Genomic DNA, 22251 nt, shown 5'->3' on the forward strand with positions numbered 1-22251 from the left:
CTGGAGAGGAATTAAGAAGAGTGTTGAAAGTGCGAGCGCGGAAGCTCGGGACGCGAGGGGCGGGGCGTGCGCGGGACAAAGGGAAGCGAGGCCGGAGCTGCGGGCGCTTTTTCTGCCCGCGGGTGAGTGTTTCCGACTGGGCCCGACTGGGTCGGGAGGGTGGAGAGGCGTGGGGTCCCGGCTTGGCTGGGGTTGCTGGGGTTTGCTGGGGTTCAGACTTGGCCGCGGGACCAGGGCCGGGGGCCGGTTGCGGCCTCTCTGAGGCCTAGCGGAGCGAGGGTGGGAAGAGAGTCCCATCTGGGGCTCCTCTTGGGCGGCCAGAAGTGCCCCTTCCACTAACCCCGCGGAAGTGATCAAAGTGCTTCTGCATGCTCCTCTTCAGTAGAGTCGCTGGTAAAGTGCACCTTCACATCAAAGCGAAACGAATCGATCTCAAAGGAAGCCCTTGGGGCAAGCTAAACCCGTGGTCCTCACCCTCAGGAAGTTGGTTTCCCCTTGTCCAGGCAGCGATCTGAGGACTCACGGTGTGGCTTGGAGTGAAGAGCGAAAGCTCGGCAACAGTTTGGCCTGGGTTTGAAACCCAACTCTGACACTTCCTGACTGTGTGTCTTGAGTCAAGTTCTTATATTCAACGAGACTCCTTTTTTCCCTCCGTAAAATGGCAATAGCAGTACACATCTCGTTGTCAGTGTGATTTTTAAACCAGATGGTGTGAAAGTAGTAAACCTGTCCCGTATAAGGTATTCAACAAATATCTTCTCCAGGATTTTATGCCAGGCACCGGGGATGCATACAGTGGTGGACAAATGTACGAGATCACTCTTGAAATGTATGGTATAGCAAAAGAGATCAGTAATTTTAAAGTATTAACAATAAAATGTGACACCAGGGAGCTTGTGGCAGTTATTATCAGGGCCCCCCACAGCAAGGCCTACTGGATGTTGACAGCCCACCCAAACTTGAGCAGGAAGGAAATCTGCACCAGACTCTGGTTTCCTGCCTATACCTTAAAGAGAGACGGGAGACCCAGGTTGGGCCATTGAGAAAATAAATGACTTCTTTCTTTCCACACCAGGCCTCTTACTCATAATGAATGCTCCAGAAATGCCCTTAAAATACAAAACAGGAGCAAAAAAAAAAAATCATGTTTGTTTCTCATAATGTTGGATGAAAATACTCTAGTAGTCATAGAAGTTATTTGCCTTTTTTCTAACAATGAATTTTCGTCTCTTTGTACACACTGTGTGTAATGTATAGTGAGGTAAGAAACAAGTTCACATGTGTGTGGTCATGTCCTGAGCTAGTGTTACTAGGACCGAAGTTGGTAAGAATTGAGCTAGGTACTGGGACAGCAATAATGAATTACATGGTCCCTCTCTCCATTCAACCCCCATATTAGCGGGTGTAATATGATATTGATGTGTGTAAATTGGAGTACAAATGAAGAAACATTTAATTTTGTACAGATATGTCAAAAAATCTTCATTGAGGAGATATATTTGGAGTTGGGCTAAGAAAGGTCAATAAGAGTTTTTTCCAGTAGACTCAAAATTTATTCCCAGCAGTTATGAAGCTATTTGTTGTTGGTTTTTAGTCACTCAGTTGTGTCTGACTCTTGCGACCCCATGGACTGTAGCCTACCAGGCTCCTCTCTCCATGGGATTCCCCAAGCGAGAATACTGGAGTGGGTTCCCATTTCCTTCTCCAGGGGATCTTCCCGACCCAGGGATTGAACTCAGGTCTTCTGCGTTGGCAGGCGGGTCCTTTTACCGCTGAGCCACCAGGGAAGCTCCATTTACCACTATAAGAGAATGTGAAGTTTATTGTCACACCAGTTACCTTTTCCACTGCCTTCAGGACTAAAATGCTGTTTTACTAGAAAGAACTTGTTATCCTAAAAGGAAGGCGGAGCTCTGGCTGATGAGGGAGCTGTCAGTGTCTGGTAGGCCTTGTTGAGGTAGGCCCCAATAATACATCATATTCTTTTGTCACTATATTTTTACCAATTTGATTAAATTTTTACATGGCATCAGCAAAATGTTTTCCATACAAGAAGTTGCTCAGTATCAAAAAAAAAAAAAACTTGCAAGTACATGTTTAATTTTACTTTTTAATATCCCCTGTCATTTGTTTTAGTCATTTAATTCTGATCAGCTAAGTGACCTAAAGAACTAGTAAAATATTTAAAAGGCTTGATTACTAGAAGAAAATGTAATTTTACAGAGAAATATTAAACTACCCTATTCTTTAGAAAAACATTCTCTTATGCTTGCTGAGTTTTGATTATCTTTATTTTTCTTTTTTTTTCCTTTTTTTTATTTTAGTGTCTCAGATTCATTCTTAAGGAACTGAGAACTTAATCTTCCAAAATGTCAAGTAAGTTTCATTTTTTATATTTATCAATCTATATTAATAAGAGACTAATGCCCTAGCAAATGGGAATTCCAAAATACTCTCATTTTTTTTTCTTCAAAACAGGACCATTGGTAGTTTTGTTGCATAGTATTATATCTCAGTTGTTTACAAGAAGTTATTTATTTTCTTTCAAACAGAAAGACCATCTTATGCCCCACCTCCCACCCCAGCTCCTGCAACAGTAAGTTTTAATTTTCTTGTTAATGTAATAGCCAAGTCTGGCCTTGATACAAAAACCCAGATGTCTTCCAGTGACAGTCACTCAATCATCACAGCAACAGGATGAAAAATTCAACTAAAAAACAGCACTTCCTACTAAATAAAATAACTCTGCATCTTACCTTGAACCAACCCCAACATTTAAAGAAACATACTACTGAAATGCCAACCTCCTATGCTTAGTTCTTTTTTTAATTAGAAATAAGTGGCAAGCTTAACACTTTTCTTGTTCATCTCTATTGAGAATCTTGAAAGCTAATATGAAATAAATGCTCATTCTGGCATTTATTGTTTTTAAACCTAACCTTCAATTGGTTACATTTTTCTCTTCCTGTCTGTATATAATTTTCACATTAAATCAAACAATAAAGCTTCCAGTTCTATACTACCTTATTGTAAATCTTTATTTTCAAGCTGTTCAAGTAAGGATTTCATTATCTGTGGGTCAGATCCTGCTGTTGAGTTTTATGCCATAAATAATATTTTATTGGATTGAGACTTGATATGTTTCAAAGTGTATAAATAATAGTGAACTAGTTTTTTTTTTCACCCAGCAAGCTCTGGCCCAGCTTGGTCAGCATGTAAAATAATTGCCCAATCCACAAAACAGATTTAACAGTAACTCTTCAGGCTTTGCTGAAATGGATTCCTTGTTATTTTTTTATTTAAAAACAAAAACAAAACACTGTTAACATTGACCATATCCTACAAAAGTTCTTTAACTAAAGCTGTTAGCCCTCCTTCCATACTCCCTACCCCTAAATTTCAGGCTAGCTTACTAATTAGGGCCTTGTGTAACTTTATTTTCTCCACTAGATAAACTACTTTTATTTACTAACCTTCTGCTGTATGTTTCAGTTTATCAACAGTTTGTTTTTCCTTAGTAAGATGCTTTTAAAAAGGGATACTGTATCACATCTCAACTTTATATAATGTCCAGTTTCTAAAGTTACTTCCAGTAGATCTTAAAGTCCTGTGTTTGGTTTATTTCCTTTCTTAAAGAACATTTCTTACTAGCATCTCCTTGGCACTCTGCTAGTGGCTATACAGGTGGAGTTGAACAATTGAGATTCCTGACCTCAAAGAGCTAACCATGTACTTCATTTTTGGAAATGGTATAATTGCAGTGTTTTAGTTTCAATTTTTTTTTAAGTTCCCTTACTTTATTTTCTTGCATTATTGCCTCATAATATTGAACAGTGATTATCATTGCCTATGCAACCTTTGAAGGTGTCATTTTGACGCAAATACTGCCTCTAACAGCGTATATTATCTTGAAGACATTAATTTTTTTGAGATAATAGAAATAGCTCAGAAACCAACCCTATGATTTCTTAAATGTAGAAAGGGATATTTTTACCTTTCTTTAATCATACTTCTGTACCATTATAATTTTACATTACACATAATATACAGAAGACTAGGGGCTAGTACATCCAACAGAATGGATATTAAATGAGTTATCCTCCTTTATTTTATTTCCATTTCTTCTTCCACCACCATCACCACCACCACCACCTCCACCCACCACTACCACCCAAACGTACCACCACTCCAAGTAATATACACTTCTTTTGTGCCTTTGATACTTCATCTGTGTTTTGCCTACTTATATATGCTTGATTTGCGTCTTCTACAACTACATAGACTAGAAATTGATCACTTGTTCTCTTGTAAAGAATATCAAATGATTGATCTGCTTGAATGTCTTTTTTTTGGACGCTAAGGATATGTGCAGTGGCATGTTTTAGACAATTGTGTTGATAATAGCTACAGCTTAGTTGGGATGTGTTGCTTGTTTTACATTATACAATTCAGCATTGGTATTAATTGCATGTTAAAATGAAATTACTGTCCCTTGTTTTGATTGAGTTTCATTAGGTCAAATGCCTTACTTTTGGTCTCTCTTTGCTACATCCTTTTTATGCACTATACTTTGATTCTCATGAACATTGGATGTCATTTTATTAACCACGAAGGGCTCTGCCATATAAGAGCCCATTTGTGATCACATCAACACATAATTTACAAAAGCCGAGAATTATGTTGCTCCAACAAGCAATTGTGGTTGGAAAGAGCTAGGGCTATCAGGAAATTAGATGAGAAAAGAAAGTTCAAGTCTGTCTACTAGAGAAGTAGTTCACATTAAAACTAAATGCAGAAATTGTTCGTGATTGACCTGTGGAAGATGGATCAAAGAAGAAATGGAAGAGAAAGCCTTTAAAAGAATGACTGGGTTAAAAAGATCAGACAGTACCCCCAGAATGAAATCCATGCATTTCTTACAAGTCTTTGTTTTGAAATCGTGTATGTGACATCCATTGAATCCCACATGTTTTTTTCTATTGATGACTTCTGGCTTCCTGATTTGAATCTCTTCTCATTTCTCACACTACATAAAATGATTTAAAGCTGTCTTTGATAGCAATCCATTTCTTGTTTTTGTTTTTGGTAGATGAGTGCATTGGTGGCATTCACATGACTGTCAAATAAATCATGTTTTGTTTTGCATGTAAAGTGTTTTCAGACTCTTAGTTTATCACATTTCAAGCTTCCAATCTCAGACATATATCGCTAAGTTGTTATTTCATATACTGACCATAAAGTAATCCTGAATGTTTGAGACACTTCAGTGTATTGCTTATCCTGAAAGACAAACACACATTCACACTCATACAAACACCACTGGCCCCTGCAAAGAGACAGAAAGAGACAAAAAAAAAAAAAAAACCACTTGCAGACTGGTTTTTCAATGAAAAAAAAAGAACAATTACAACACATCATTGCTTGTTTAAATTCAGGTTGCTTTTGCATGCCATATGCAGATCATTTTTCATTTCTGTGTTTTCCTCGTTTGAGCTCATTTCTCATTCGTGTTTTTGTCTCATTTGTTTCCATCAGCAAATGCCCAGCACACCAGGGTTTGTGGGATACAATCCATACAGTCATCTCGCCTACAACAACTACAGGCTGGGAGGGAACCCGGGCACCAACAGCCGGGTCACGGTAGGAGAATCAACTATTACAGCATCCAGCAAACAACTGGAATTGACCAGAAATGCCTCAGGTTTAGGTCCTTTTGAATCATCAGCACAGCCATTTAAAAAAAAAAATTTAACCTGGCTTTTAGATTATTTTAAATATTCGTTGTACAATCTTATACTGAAAAACAAAAAAATAATGAGATCTGGATATGTATATAGAAGAAAAGAAGAATTCATTCTGTTTGGTGATTGGTAGAGATAAAGCCTTGGGCACTTAATGCTAGTACTCTATGTAGACAAACCTAGGATTTCCTATGGTTAAGATGCCCTTTTTGAGACGAAGAGTATCTTTCATTTAAGGTAATTGGCATTAGGCTCAAGAACTATTTTCTTAATAAAGGCTGGGGCTTATAGACCTGGCCTTTTTGGGCTGTCCTACCAGTTTGAACTGCTGCACACAATTTGTCTTTTGGATTTAACAGTTGATGTAACTGAGATTCGTTTCTCTCTAGTTAAAAAGATATTTGTGCCAATTCAAAGAATTGCAGAATGAAAGCTGAACAAAATTAATTTGAGTTACCAGACTATACATATCTATAACCAGAAGTACATTTATAGTTCAGAGGGTAAAGGATATGATTTCTGAAACTTAGATGTTTCACTTAAATAATCAGCCTGAGATACCAAAATTGGATGTACTTCAGATTTTTTTTTTAACTTCAGACTTTTTATTTTAAAATTATCTTAAAACTTCATTTAAGGAAATTTAAGATACTCAAAAAACAAATAACTGTAAAAATGATTTACCAAAAATAGATAAATCCAAAAGCCAAATGCCTACATACATTGGAATGTAATATTGGTAAGAATTTATACAACCCAGAATGGCTGTAAACTTTTTAATACCTGATTTTTGTTTGCTGCATTCAAAAATAATTCAATTAGTGTGACTTCAAAAAAGCCCTCTCACCCTGTAGTCAAGCTAGAGCAGAAAGCTTGTAACTACCAAACTATATGTCTATCTTGGTAAGCATATTGCTTAACTTGATAGGTTTTGTTTGTCTAAATATTTCATTGTTTCTACATAATTTGTACTTCATAAGCATATCAAGTTTTATGTGCCATGCATATTTCATGGTATCTGAAAAGAATTCTGACCAAGTGTGTGTATGTATGCATTTCACGATGCATACAATTTTTATGTGCACCGGTACTTGTTTTTTTCCCCTGGCCTGAATGTGTTGTTTGACAAGTGTAATGGGTGACAAAGTTATCAAATGATAAAGAACATTTTAATTTAATTAAGGGGCAGAATCAATTTTGGATCATTTATGTTAATACAGAAAATTATTCATGGGTAACAATCAAAAGAATGATTACATTTTAATAGCTCTATACAGTCAGCTCTTGATTATCTATGTTGATGGAAAATAAATGGTGGTAACGGTAATATTAGAATCATTTGTGTTTTATTTTCTGTAAGCATTTTGTTCTCAACTTGGATGTATCTGGGAATCCTTTGTTAATAAAGTGGTATCATTCAGTGGAGACTTACCAGGAATAGAAAAGTACAGTCGCTATCTCAGGGCCCTGGCCAGTTATCTCTTTCTCCCCATTCCTTCTTGGGGATGTTGGAACACAGTATCTGGAGTAAGCACTAGCTTTAGGGTAGATTAGTATAAGAAGGCTGTTGGGCATGGAAATGTTGATGTTCTGGTTCTTTATAGTTGTTTTATTTGTGTTATTGTCCTCTCAACACCATATTGAAGTGTAATCCAGATGCTGTGTAGATTTAAACTGAAGGGCCTAGGAAATGTGGAGGCTTTTAGCCTGTGTTAGTCCTTCAGCTTTTAGTGACCTCTCAGGTAATCATTCTTTACAAAAATTATGCCTAAAGTTTTATACTACCTTTTTTTTTTTTGTCTGTATATCTAATTTAAGCTCTGTTAGGACTCAATAGATCTGATTTTGACCTTTATAAAAGTGTTATTTTAATATGACCCCATTTATGTGTTACTTTGTGGGGGAGCTTCTCTGGTATTATTGTCTGAAAATCACCTTAAGTCGTTGATTTGAAGGAATGATTTGATGTCATCCTGTGGAGTAGCTTCCCATAGGATCTACGAACATGTGATTTTCCCAATGACTCCAGTAAACTGGAAGAGTTTTCAGACAATAAACACTTTGTGTGTGTGTGTGTGTGTGTGTGTAAGCATGTTTGAAACCATTTGGAGTGCTTATGGTAGCTATGAAGTGGAATTCACTTCTGGTCAGTTCTTCATCAGATGCTGATTAACATTCTCTTAAGTACAGATGTGAAAACGGATTGAGACAGAATGTTAAGAACAGTTCATTTCTGTGCTTTAATGGGAATTTCATCCCAGAAGAAAACCTTGGATAAGATCTTACCAGAGAAGCAGCTAAAAATTGGGAAGAAATAACACAAATCTCTCAAATAGCCAAAATTTCACAAAGCCATAGACTTTGTTATTCATAGGGGACCTTCCTCTGTTGTAAGCAGTTTTAACTAGCATAATTAGTTGTTTTCCCCCAACTCATTGCCATTTGGAGAGAGGGACAGTTGCTGCTGGAGGTAGGTTTCCTGACAGCAGCAAGGAAGGAAACAGCTGAAAAAAGGAGACATGCCTTCCAAAATCATAACTATCAGGTCATTTAATGAAGGAACCAACAGTTTTTCATACCTCAAACCAGAGGATTATAGCAAAGCAGTGGTTATAATTATGTACAGTGCAAACTGCTTTTTATTTTTTAGAAGAGTAATGTGTGAGACATTTTAGAAAGATGTCTGTTTGAGATGGTTAATAAATTAAGACTGTTGAGTGATATTAACCTTTAATGTCCTGAAAACCAGCTAGAATTTAACTTTGTTGTTATTGTTTTAGTTTGGTTCTGTTTGTATTTGTAAATTGACTGGTCAACAATGTAATGAAAATATGACCTCAACATGCAAACGATCCAGGTACCTTCCTTTGGGAGAAAAAAAAAAAGAAGCATATTCATTGTTATAAAATGCAGCTCTTTGAAAAATATCAAGGAGCAGATATTATTGTAATTTGTTTTTAAAGTGTTTTAATTCACTTGTAACCCACCTCATGACATCCTGAAGGTTTGTGTTGGCTGTGAGTTGGAAGTGCTTTCCAGTAACTTTATGTATGAAGAATCAGACTTCTGTGTGTTTCTTGATCTGAATTCATGACAGAAGGTTAGCTTTGTAGAAATCCACACCCACCCCCCAGAGAACTCCTACAGCCCTAAGACAGATCTCCTGTTGGCTGTTCGTACCGCCACTGTTGACAGTTCGTACCGCCACTGTTGACAGTTTCCATCCCCCATGTCTCGCTTCACCCTGCTGCCCACTGCTGGCTAAAAGCAGGGTTTGTCTACACAGGCATCAGCATCCTATGTGGTAAGAATACATGGGCGATGTGGAAAGAGAGGAATACTGCTGCAGAGATGAAATGCTTTCTCATAAGTTCATGTATGAAGAAGCAGAGTTACTGACAAGTATATAGGGCTGGAGGGAGACCCTTCTCATAGGAAGAAGAAGCATTGTTTGAAAGTGGTGGAAGGGGTACAGACATACTCTTTCCTGAGCCCTTGGATGAAAAATAAGGTTAGACTTGGGAATCTCAGCTGAGAATGGGGGGGGGGTCCCTCTGGTTTTACCACAAGAACAACATAAGGGCAAGGGAGCAAAATGTCACCTTGGTTTTCTTATAAAGATTTGTTGATTCCTATCTTTTGATAGTTAGAAGGAAGCCTTCTTCCTTCCCAGCCTGGCAGGAAAATCAATATCAGGAGTCTTCCAGAAATGTGGGGGAAACAAGTGTAATTCAGCCATGATTTGATGCTAGACCCTTGATCAAATGGAGCAGTGTGTGCAGAGATGTGAGTAGGTTCAGAAGCAGCACTCCTGTACTGAAGGTGTGGCGGTGGTGCCCACGGGGCTGCCTGGTCTCCTGCCTGGATTTAGTCTTTAGAAAGAGATCATCTCCTCTATTTCTTTCCTTTTTGCCTTTCTCTCACCCACTTTGGTCTTGACCTTTTTAAAAACTATTTTTCAGTCTCCTCACCTTCTGTTTCCCATTTCTTTTCTCTCTGTCTTCCCCCACAAAAATCAGCATTTTTAAAAAATGAAGTGGAGTTTCTTAACGTAAGGTCTCAAAATAACTTAATCAGGCCCTGTTTCTGTCATTTCTCTGTTCCTGGTAAACTTGTTCACTCCTCCGCTGTGACTAGGAGAACAAAAAAAGCGTGACTTCAGTGCACACTTCCTAATCTCCATTATTAAAAAAAAAAAAACAACTAGATATGGGTATAGAACCTTAAGAAAAATAAAATCTCTAGTCATAACAAAGGAGTAAGAACGTTTTTTGTTTGTTTTTCATTTTTTAATCTAGGGAGTAGATTTTGTGGTGGTGGTAGTTGTTCATGTGGAAATGTGTTCCTGAAAAGGTGCAAATAGTAAACAGTCCCCAGTAGGCAGTGTGAGATGTGGTAAGTGCTATTCGAGTTCAGCTTCTGATGAGATAATCAAGTGTTGACTGTATATGTAAAGGTAAATTAAGCAAAATAAAAGGATGCCAGGTAATGTCCTAAATGTGGGACATCTGATGTATAACCATATATTTTTGCTGTATGGATAATTGTGTAATATTTTATTTGTTCTTACAGCCAGGTTGTCAAAGCAGTGGCAATAAACTGCTAAGCAACATATTAAAAAGCTCTGTGCTTAAAGTCATTTTCTTTATTTTCTTTTGATGTGAACATTTCTGAATTTGCAGTGATAGCTATTTTCAGTGGAGAAAATATAAGAATCTTGTGTCCATGGACGAGTAGAAGAAAGGCGCATTAGAATTTTTAAAGGGACTCTCTTTTCAGTTTGCTGGTGAACTTCTAGCAATTGAATAATGAATGTATTTAACTCTTTTCTAGGCGTCCTCTGGTATCACGATTCCAAAACCCCCAAAGCCACCAGATAAGCCGCTGATGCCCTACATGAGGTACAGCAGAAAGGTAGGTGCCCTGGAGCCAGAAAGGAATGAGGACCGCAGTCTTTGCTCTTTGCTTTACATCAAGGTTCGATGGACTTAGCCGGTCATTTTGTGCATAGTCAGAGGAGAGAATACAGAATTGCAGTTGTTAAAGATAACAGTTCTGATTTCAAAATTCCAGAACTAAAATGCAACAAGAAAATGACTAAATAGACAGTTAAGGGCTTCCCTTGTGTTCCAGTGGTTGAGAATCTGCCTACCAGTACAGGAGACAAGGGTTTGAGCCCTGGTCCAGAAAGATCCCACATGCCACCGAGCAGCAACTACTGAAGCACACATGCCTGGAGCCTGTGCTCCACAACAGAAGCCACCACAATGAGAAGCCCGTGCACTGCAACTAGAAAGTATCCCCCTCTCAGTGCAACTAGAAAAAGCCTGCACAGCAAGGAAGACCCAGCATAGCCAAAAAAATTAATAATATATATGTATATATAATAAACAATTAAAATACTTAAGATAAAGTTGTGTAGCCAACATTGTATAGTCTTTTGGAGAATATTTAATGACATGAGAAACATGAGTGCAAGACTACAAGTACTAGTATCTTATTTTTATAAAAATAATAGGAAATACATGTTAGTTTGAATAAAAAAAAAAAGCCTAGAAGACAATGGTTATCTCCAAACAATCAACTTATGGTACTTTTTCTTTTCTTCATACTTTTCTTGAATTTTTCTTTTTTTTGGTGAAGGGACGAGGTGATGAACCTCCATTACTCTCAAAATAACAAGTATAGCTGATATCTTTATTAAAGATGAGCATTTACCTATTTTCACCACTGCTTAGAAATTTTGAAATTTTTGGTCATAATTACTATATGTGTAATTGGAGGATATGTTATGTTGTATTACACACAGTAACTGCATTCCTTCTAAACTCATGAATTTTTAGAAAGACATAGACTATGTAGAGTTATCTCATCGTAAGTGTCCACAGTGTTTGGAGGTTTCTGAAATCTGCCTTAAACTAACCCAGCGGAGGACCCTTGATAATTGTTGCAGCAGGCTGATGGGAACATGGGTTTTGACACTATTCCTTATGCCTTTGTTGATGATTAAAGTAAAGATTTCTATATTAAAAAGTATTTGTAAAAGTCTGTATTTTTAGGCATCAATACTAAAATCTGAACTGTTTCTTTTCAAGGTCTGGGACCAAGTAAAGGCTTCCAACCCTGACCTAAAGTTGTGGGAGATTGGCAAGATTATTGGTGGCATGTGGCGAGATCTCACTGATGAAGAAAAACAAGAATATTTAAACGAATACGAAGCAGAAAAGGTAGGATGGGAACTACGGTGGGACAGGTACAAGATAAAGTTCATAAACACTTGCTTATTACTTATAAAAGAAACATACAATCTAATCAGACAGTTGAGGCTTCATCTGCCTGGGTCAAGTCACTCAATTTCTCTAGACTTCAGATTCCTTGTCTGTAAGAAGGAGATAGTTATCCTGTCTTTTGATGTTCCAATGAGATAATGTAAGTATTCATTATAACCTGCAAAATATTAATTCTAAAACAGAGAAACATTTGAATTTCAGATAGAATACAATGAATCTATGAAGGCCTACCATAATTCCCCCGCGTACCTTGCTTACATAAATGCGAAAAGTCGTGCAGAAGCTGCTCTAGAGGAAGAAAGTCGACAGAGACAGTCTCGCATGGAGAAAGGAGAACCTTACATGAGCATTCAGCCTGCTGAAGACCCAGATGGTAAAAAAAAGTGGGCTTTGTTTATGCTTTCTCTGAGAATTAAAATATGAGAAATCTCTTAAGTTGAAGTTTTGTTTCCTATCCTAAATGGAAAACAAAGCATAATTTAAGTGCCATTTCAATATTTTAAATAATTACTTTGATTAAGATTTGTGTGTAAATTTCCTGAAGAAAAAGAAATACCCTTTTTAGTGCAGAAAATAGCAAAAACTACCTATTGTTTATCAAAATCTTTGTACTCAGAATGCATGAAAGGCTTTTTTAGTCATAATCAGAATTTTACCTCAGCTGCTTTTAAAAGTTAAATGCCTTCAAGTTATTATTATTGGTTCCTTAAATCAGCTGAGTTAAAGGCTCTTAGCGAGAAAGTTAATGAGTGGGAAGAGACATTTTGGACTCTAGTTAATTCAGAAATCCAACTAGAATTTATAAGTACAACTCATAATGATACTTACAAGGGTGCTTTATTGCTTAGTCGCCAAGTCATGTTGGATCTTTTGTGACCCCATGGACTGTAGCCCACCAGGCTCTGTCCATGGGATTTTCCAGGCAAGAATACTGGAGTGGGTTGCCATTTCCTCCAGGTGATCTTCTTGACCCAGGGATCAAACCCACGTCTCTGCTTGGCAGGCAGGTTCTTTACCACTGAGCCACCTAAGAAGCCCTACGAGGGTGTACACCTACAAATGTTATACACACACACATGCATGTGTAGCAGAGCTTCCTAATTGGCATTCCATGAAGAGTTTGCAGGTGTGCTTGTACACTTCTGCTTCTCTGCAGCCAGGCGGGGTCTGAGGCTGCAAGGAGCTTCAGAGCTAGCCACCTCCAGCTATGAGTATACTCGTCCACATAGCACGTATGCTATACAAATCATTTTCCTCATGTGCTGCTGTGGTGTGGAAGAGGTTGGAAGCTCTAGCTGCAAGCAACAGAAATATCAGGAAAATAATTTAAGATCCCATTTTAAAGTAGTAATAACAAAGAAGAAGCTTGTAAGGCCTTAAAGAAGAGACCTTTAAGAAAAGAAGCACTAATACCACCTAATGACATGAATAAACTGAAATACTTGGAGAGAAAAACAAAAATGAGTTTTTAAAAGAAAGGACTGGAATATTGACAAATATCCTCATAAATACGAATCTAATAAACACAGAGACTAGAATAGGGAATAGAGACAATAAAGCATATTAAGCCCAGTCAGCAGTGCTACAGACACACGAGCATGTGCAAACTCTTAATTGCTCAAATTCAATGATTAATGCAAGAAAAAAGCACAGAACTAAAAAAATAGAAGAAGATCCAGTTTACAAATAATTGGAAGGATGAGAGGTCAGTAATAAGTGGGAACAAAGACTTGCAATGTAGAAGCCGTAAGTAGGAATCAGTTGAGGTTTTCACTAGGTAAAGGTAACAAACAGCATGAACACGGAGAGGGACTGAAAGAGATTCACTAAGGAACAGTCTTGAAAAGAGAACCCTTTTTTCTGTTTCTCAGGCTTCTGCCCATTATGTTTTTTAAGTTTAAAGTAGGATATTAGAACTAGACCTGGCAGTAAGAAAGGACAGTAATAATTAAGATGCCAGGATAAGGATGACTTTAGACCTTGGACTTTATCCCTCAGGACAGAGCAGAAAGAGGAAGACTTGGGAGGTGAAAATGTACATAAAACCAAGAGGAAGGCCGAAGGTCCACAGTACAGCAGCTGCTCACTCTAACAGAGAAGACCTACAAGCCTTCAGGACATAGGCAGTTATCCTCACAAGATAGTGAAGGCTTTTTTTTTAGAAAGAAAATATTCATGAGATAAAGTAAATACCTGGTGAATTGGAAAATATAAACCTACCCTCCCCCTTCCCCAAAAATAAATCAGCCAACTAAAGTGCAAGGAAAGACAGGTGCAGACCTTGGTTAAGTCTGTGCCCTCCCAATGCAAGGGGTGTGAGTTCGAGCCCTGTTCGGGGAACTAAGATCCTATGTGCTGTTCAGCATGGCTGAAAAATAATAAATTAAAAAATAATAAAATTTTTTTAAAAGGAAAGACGAGCCCAAATTGCTAAGACTTTATTTACCAGTGGTCAACACTGGCAACATATAAAGAAGAACAATAATAAAAAGGAAACCTAGATGGATAACCTAGCACAAATGTATATAATCCTAAGTGTAAATATGAAAAACTCTCCCTTAAGAAGTAAAAAAGTCACAATTTTTTAATGATATCTTTTGTTGCAGTAATTTTAATTTCAGAAGTACATATCCTAAAGAAATTACTTGAAACAAAAATAATTGGCACAGCAGTTCATAGTATCTATTATCATAAGATAATAGTCTCAGTAACTACTTAAGTACCAAATATTAAGGGACGTGCTAAAATGACACAGCAGCACAATTAGGGCCTTTGCAGTAGAGTTTTCTACAATGTGGTCCCCCACCTCTGATAGAGGAACTTTTGTTTTAATGTGTGTTGCTTAAGAGGAAGCACGTTTTTAAAAAGTTAGTTGATTTAAATAAAAATATTAACAAATAACAGCACATGTTGTTAGCAGATATGTCAAAAACTGGTAGTGATAAGAGCAAAGATTCAGTTCAGTTCAGTCGCTCAGTCGTGTCCGACTGTTTGCGACCCCATGGACTGCAGCATGCCAGGCCTCCCTGTCCATCACTAACTCCTGGAGTTTACTCAAACTCATGTCCATTGAGTAGGTGATCCCATCCAACCATCTCATCCTCTGTTGTCCCGTTCTCCTCCTGCCTTCAATCTTTCCCAGCATCAGGGTCTTTTCCAATGAGTCAGTTCTTCACATCAGGTGGCCAAAGTATTGGAATTTCAGCTTCAACATCAGTCGTTCCAATGAATATTCAGGACTGATTTCCTTTAGGACGGACTGGTTGGATCTCCTTGCAGTCCAACACCATAGTTCAAAAGAATCAATTCTTCAGTGCTTAGCTTTCTTTATACTCCAACTCTCACATCCATCCACGACTACTGGAAAAACCATAGCCTTGACTAGACAGACCTTTGTTGGCAAAGTAATGTCTCTACTTTTTAATATACTGTCTAGATTGGTCATAACTTTTCTTCCAAGGAATAAGCATCTTTTAATTTCATGGCTGCAATCACCATCTGCAGTGATTTTGGAGCCCAAAAAAATAAAGTCTGCCACTGTTTCCACTGTTTCCCTGTCTATTTGCCATGAAATGATGTGACTGGATGCCATGATCTTAGTTTTCTGAATGTTGAGTTTTAAGCCAACTTTTTCACTCATCTCTTTCACTTTCATCAAGAGGCTCTTTAGTTCTTCTTCACTTTCTGCCATAAGGGTGGTATCATCTGCATATCTGAGGTTATTAGTATTTCTCCTGGCAGTCTTGATTCCAGCTTGTGCTTCATCCAGCCCAGCATTTCTCATGATGTACTCTGCATATAAGTTAAATAAGCAGGTGACAATATACAGCTTTGACGTACTCCTTTTCCTATTTGGAACCAGTCTGTTGTTCCATGTCCAGTTCTTGCTGTTGCTTCCTGACCTGCATACAGATTTCTCAGGAGGCAGGTCAGATGGTCTGGTATTCCCATCTCTGTCAGAATTTTCCACAGTTTGTTGTGATCCACACAGTCAAAGGCTTTGGCATAGTCAATAAAGCAGAAATAGATGTTTTTCTGGAACTCTCTTGCTTTTTTGATGATCCAGTGGATGTTGGCAATTTGATCTCTGGTTCCTCTGCCTTTTCTAAAACCAGCTTGAACATCTGTGAGTTCACGGTTCATGTATTGTTGAAGCCTGGCTTGGAGAATTTGGGGCATTATTTTACTAGCGTGTGAGATGAGTGCAATTGTGTTGTAGTTTGAGCATTCTTTGGCATTGCCTTTCTTTGGAATTGGAATGAAAACTGACCTTTTCCAGTCCTGTGGCCACTACTGAGTTTTCCAAATTTGCTGGCATATTGAGTGCAGCACTTTTACAGCGTCATCTTTTGGGATTTGAAATAGCTCAACTGGAATTCCATCACCTCCACTAGCTTTGTTTGTAGTGATGCTTCCTAAGACCCACTTAGGCAAAGTGTAATAGTGTAAGAGCAAAGGTGATAGCTACTAAAAATAAGCTTGTAAACTAGACTCATACTATATGTATGTGAACTTGAGTGAATAGAAATAACATGTGATACCTTTATACACTGATAACAAATGTATAAGTGTATAAATTGATAAAAAATAAAAGTGAAATTTATAACTAAACATTTTTTAAGGCATTAGTGTTATTTTAATCTGATAATATATATATGCCCATCTGGGAAACTGCTGTTACTAGAGGTAATGTTTTTTCTGCAGTGGGCATTTTCCTTACTTTGAAGTGCTACAGTGACAAAGACACCAGAAAGTTCTTGTGTATCATCAGTTGTAAAAGCTTTGAATTGCTATCCAAAGCGTGAAATATTTGGCAGACTCTGTACTGCTATCACGTGCGGCCTTCACCTTAATTTCCAGGCCAAAGACACTTGGTTATATCTCATTTGTATTTCAGCCAAATACCAGATGCACATCCTCACTTAAAAGATTTTGTGAGAAAAACCAACATCTTGGCCGGTGAACACATTGTATCCTCTGTATGGTTTTTATCAAGTGACTGCCCTGGTGCTCCCTTGATGCCCTTTAAACCCACTTATTAGACCAGTGAGGACCATAGCTCCTTGGTAACTAAGTGTTAACATTGTTACACTCGCCTGATTATGGTAATTGGCGACCTGATTTCCAGATCATGTTGTTTATTCCAGATTATGATGATGGCTTTTCAATGAAGCATACAGCCACCGCCCGTTTCCAGAGAAACCACCGCCTCATCAGTGAAATCCTTAGTGAGAGTGTGGTGCCAGACGTTCGGTCAGTTGTCACAACAGCTAGAATGCAGGTTCTTAAACGACAGGTCCAGTCCTTAATGGTTCATCAGGTAAAGACAGAAAACATTTGTTATAGTAAGATGGGCCTGTGCCATAGGTGCCCGGTAACCTGATTGTATACCATGCATGAGTGTGCCTGTTAAATATTTATGTCCAATCTAGCCTATTCTGATTCAGGGAAGAGGCTGGAGGGAGTAGACCCTTCCCAGAGATTTAATAAGTTTGTTATTAAAACTGTAACATGGAACCTTTTGACGTAAAGTGTATTTGTTAAGAATTTTGAGACATCCTATCAACGTTTACTAGCATACTAAATATTTTTCTTCCAAAAAATTGCTGAGAGCTGACAGTATTGTCTAGCTTACTCTTATTAATGAGTCATTCTCTCTGTGCTGCATTTTTACATTTTTTAAATCTTAGCACATTGTATAATTAAATTAAAAATGCAAAACACTTATCACACTGTGAAAAAGTGTGGACCATTAAAAAAAAGAGACATTTTCTGTGTTTGACATTAGCTTTAGAGAAGATAATTTAGTAGTAAATAACAAAACCTGATCTTATCTTTTACAGCGAAAATTAGAAGCTGAACTTCTTCAAATAGAGGAGCGACACCAAGAAAAGAAGAGGAAATTCCTGGAAAGCACAGACTCATTTAACAATGAGCTTAAAAGGGTATGGATTTAATGTGTTAACTATTCTTGTATCACTGTGTCTGTTACTTTTTTTTCTCTTATTTTTTTTTCCAAAATAGTGTTTTTATGTAGTGTCATTAACTTTGAAACAGGGCTAACTTTGCTATAGCTGGTAAGATCTTTACTTTATAAAATAGTTTCCATTTTCTGGCAATGTTGCAATAGGTTTGAAACATTGGATAGTATACGAGTTCGGTGAACTAGGCCTGAGACTCTAGAAGCCTCTGATATTTTAAACTCTCATACACTTGTGAATTATTTTCATTGCAACTTATTCATCGGATGTCTTCATTAGCTGTAGCTCACGGTTTGCACTTCACATGAAAACAAGTAAATATAGTGTTTGGCAGCCAAATATAAAATAGAAACTTTGAGCATAAGCCAGTGCTTTCAGGGTTGCTTCACCAACTATTCTGTAACACTTGATACTACATGGCTGCTAGGGCCACTTCCCTGCAGACACAAGAGCTTGGTTTTTTTCCTGCCATATATATGAATATAGTTCATAGCCAAGAAAACCCACTTGTAAAATAATTTCTCTGATTCAGAGATTGTAAGAAAAGAACACTACTAAGAGAGTGTTTTGTTTTCTGACTACTAGTTGTGTGGCTTGAAAGTAGAAGTGGATATGGAAAAAATTGCTGCTGAAATTGCACAAGCTGAGGAACAGGCTCGAAAACGGCAGGAGGAAAGGGAGAAAGAGGCAGCAGAGCAAGCTGAGCGCAGCCAGAGCGGTGTTGCTCCTGAGGAGGAGCCGGCAGCGAGCAAGACCGAGGAAAAGAAGGAAGACGAGAGCCTGCCGATGGAGACAGGTAACCTGCCGGTTGATTGCGGAGCAAATGTTGAGGGTCTTTGATTCTGATTTTCCTTTCTCGGTGCTTTCTGGAGGTCACTCTGGGAATCTTGCCTCTTGAATTATTCTCCATGTGACATACGCATTCTTTCTTCCCAAATCTTAATCTCTCATTATAGATTCACTCAAGTGTTGGTATCGGTACAAAATAGCAGTGATGTGTTGCCTTTAGTCTGGCTGTTTGAGGTCTTGGGTATTTGCCCAGATTGAGTCATGTCATTCCCTGACTTGGGGATATAAAGTATTGAATGTAGTGGTTTAATGGTTAAGGGTACTGGCCTGGAGGGCCCACAGATCTGAGTACGGTTTCACCCCATGCTAGCACTGTGACCTTCAGTCTAGGTAAGTTAATTTCAGTTTCCTCCTTTGTAAGTATTCTAGCACCCACCTCTTGAAATTGAGTTCCCGAGGATAAAGAAGCAGATGTACGTAAAATCATCATTACTGGATTTAACATGGTGTTGGCACTCAGTATTTTAACCTTTATTGCTAAAATTGTTTAAACAGTATGTGGTCCTTGTTCTTAAGATCAGTCGTCTTTGGTGTCCTAGAACAGAGTTGGGCAAATAAAACCTGCAGGCGAAATCCTGCCTGCCAGTTATTTTTATAAATAAAGTTTTATTGGAACCATTTGTTTACACACTATCTGTGGCTGCCTTGGGGCTCCAACAGTGTAGTTGAGTAGTTGCGACTGAGACAGCCTGACTCACAAAACCTGAAGATTTTCATTGTAGTCTTTATAGAAAGTGTTTATTGATTCCATCCTAGAAAAATTCATACTTCCAGTTCTGCTGATTTTCCTGACTAAAAGCATGCCTCAAGGCAAACAATAACATGTAAAGCTTATATGAAGTACTGATTAAATCAATTATTAGTTGAAATCTTGGGATTACCCTGAGCGCTGTGTAGTAAACAGAACTGAGCTGGAAGTATGGGAAACACAACCAAAAGCTCCCTGGACTGTCATTACGAGAGTTGAGAGGGACCATAGTCACACTTGGCGCTCTGCTGACAACTTCCGATTTGACATCTGTAAAACATTAAGTGGAATATACTATCTTTACCAGATATTTCTACAGAATGTAATTCAGCAGATTAACATTTCAGATAGTCAGATTTTAAGTTTAATTATCTGAAACTTTTTCTGTTTTGTGTGAACGTGTTTTTTATCTTAACACATTTGGAGCATGAACACGTTTTGTGGTTAAAGCAAGAGCATGGGAATGAAAGTATGGTTCCTTCACTCATTTGGCAGCTGGAACACTACTCAGTCCTCTGCCCCTGTTTTGTCATCTATGAATAGAGTATGCCTGTAGGTCTTGGGGCTTCCCAGGTGGCTCAGTGGTAAAGAATCCTCCTGCCAAGCAGGAGACCTGGGTTCGATCGCTGGGTCGGGAAGATTCCCTGGAGAAGGAAATGGCAACCCATTCCAGTATTCTTGCCTGAGAAGTCCTATGGACAGAAGAGACTGGCAGACTGCAATACATGGGGTCACAAAGAGTCAGATACAACTTAGCGACTAAACCACCACCACCATAGGTCTTTACTCAAATTTTTATCCTCCTAGCTGAAGAAAAAAAAAACTGAAGAAAATCATTTCAGACTACTGGAGCAGTAACAGAAAACAGCCCACCATGACTTATAACAAAGTACTTTATCAGCCTTATGCCATTTCCTTACCTGCTTTCGCACTCATTAAATCCGAGCACTTCACACAGCATTGTCCAAAGAAATATGTCCCTGTGTAATTAGAAATGTTCTGCTACTGACTCTTTTTAATGAAATTAATTTTAATAAGTCTTCAAACGCCAGTGTGCACTTTAGACTTAGAGCACATTGAAATTTGGAAGCTCAATTTTCAGCAGAAATACTTGATCTATATTTAGATTCAAAATTTACAGTTAAAAAGTAGATATTTTTTTTCCGAATTCCAACTTGTTTTAAACATGCTGAAAGTTCCTTGGTCACACTAGCCCGTCTCAGGTGCTTGATATGTATATTCATATGTAGTGAGTGGCTGCCTTATCATTGGATGCTGCAGCTCTGAACTGTCAACACAGAAGAGTAAATTTTTGTCTGGGAACTAACAGTGACAAATGTGTGATTACAGAGGAGACACACCTTGAAGATACGACAGAAAGCCAACAGAATGGTGAAGAAGGCACATCTACTCCTGAGGACAAGGAGAGTGGGCAGGAGGGGGTGGACAGTCTGGCAGAGGAAGGGACCAGTGATAGCAACACTGGCTCAGAAAGCAACAGCGCAACCGTGGAGGAGCCACCAACAGATCCCGTACCAGAAGACGAGAAAAAAGAATAAATGTTGCCTTGTTTTATGTGTTCTAAATAACTTTTTTAAATGAAAAAATGTTTTTTGAGTTTTAATGGTGTTATGTGGTTTGTGTATTAATATTGTTCTTGTCCATATCACACCACCAAAGGCTTTTGGACCATTTAGCATCATGAGCTGAATGGCACAGTCACCTTTCGTAAGCGGTTGCAAAGATGGTTCTTTTCTTTGGATCTTGTTTCTAGCCCTCAACTGCTGAGAGCCTCAGAATTTAGATTAACTGAGAAAATGCCCACCTCTTTTAGCGAATTATCCTTTGATGCTGCAGAATCTACTTGTACAAATGCCTTCCTACGGCTCACTTGGGTGCTTACCAAAGCCATAGCTTTAAGCCTTCCCAGTCCCCATCAATAGCTTCCTGAAGGTCCGCTTTCCTGTTTCCTTCCACAAAGAGCAGCTTCTTGAAAACGTAATCATGTATGAGTATGTATTTGTTCACTTACCCTTTTTTATTTTTCATCAGTGTCAGATACCAAGAATTGTGTTAATGTGTTGAGTGTACCTACAGCCACACTTGGATTGTATTAATCCAGAAATAGTCTCCATAGTTAGTTACTGGCTTATGAAATAGTCATTAAAGTGAACATGGCACATATACACTTATCTATACTGCCTTTTGTTATAATTAATATTGGATATGTTCTGGTGAGAAATCATCTTTATTGTACAGGGGGAAAAAATACTTTTTTTCCCTGAGTTTTCCAAAGACAGAATAGATCACAAAACTGAAGGAAGTAAATATTCTTGTAAGGGAATATGTAACTTCAAAATGATTAGCCCATTCTAGAAAGAAAATAGCTGGGAATTAAGGTTCATTCACTGGAAATTGTTTTACAATAATCAAAACATTTAAAACCTCAAGGCTCAGGATCCCATAGGTCAGAGCCTACCTTTTTGATAAACTCTAGTAAAGTCTTAGAGACTAGAAGCAAGATAGTTTGTGACACATATGCGTTCTAAAAACTAGAATAGATTTTTACTGAATAGTGGTATAACTGATGGTATATGTTTCTTAAAGGTCCAAATGTAATAAAAAAATGGAAAAAAGAGTCT

At 38.1% G+C, this 22251-nt stretch overlaps 1 protein-coding gene across 2 annotated transcripts; it reads left to right on the plus strand.

Annotated features, from left to right (window-relative positions):
- The first annotated feature begins 72 nt into the window (after positions 1 to 72).
- Positions 73 to 21233, plus strand: SMARCE1 (SWI/SNF related BAF chromatin remodeling complex subunit E1). 2 transcript variants are annotated; one of them, XM_081582108.1, is made up of 11 exons: positions 73 to 122; positions 2325 to 2376; positions 2553 to 2596; positions 5536 to 5640; positions 10575 to 10655; positions 11837 to 11968; positions 12233 to 12404; positions 17179 to 17351; positions 17875 to 17976; positions 18598 to 18808; positions 20960 to 21233. In XM_081582108.1, exons 2-11 carry the CDS (start codon positions 2370 to 2372, stop codon positions 21166 to 21168), a joined length of 1236 nt encoding a protein of 411 aa, XP_081438234.1. In that variant the 5' UTR covers positions 73 to 122; positions 2325 to 2369; the 3' UTR covers positions 21169 to 21233. The 2 variants fall into 2 exon arrangements, with proteins under 2 accessions (XP_081438234.1, XP_081438236.1); XM_081582110.1 differs by lacking the exon at positions 5536 to 5640.
- The last annotated feature ends 1018 nt before the right edge of the window (positions 21234 to 22251 follow it).

Source organism: Giraffa tippelskirchi, chromosome 3 (assembly GCF_054371585.1).
Source record: "Giraffa tippelskirchi isolate mGirTip1 chromosome 3, T2T-mGirTip1v1.2.pri, whole genome shotgun sequence".
Lineage (NCBI taxonomy): Eukaryota > Metazoa > Chordata > Mammalia > Artiodactyla > Giraffidae > Giraffa > Giraffa tippelskirchi.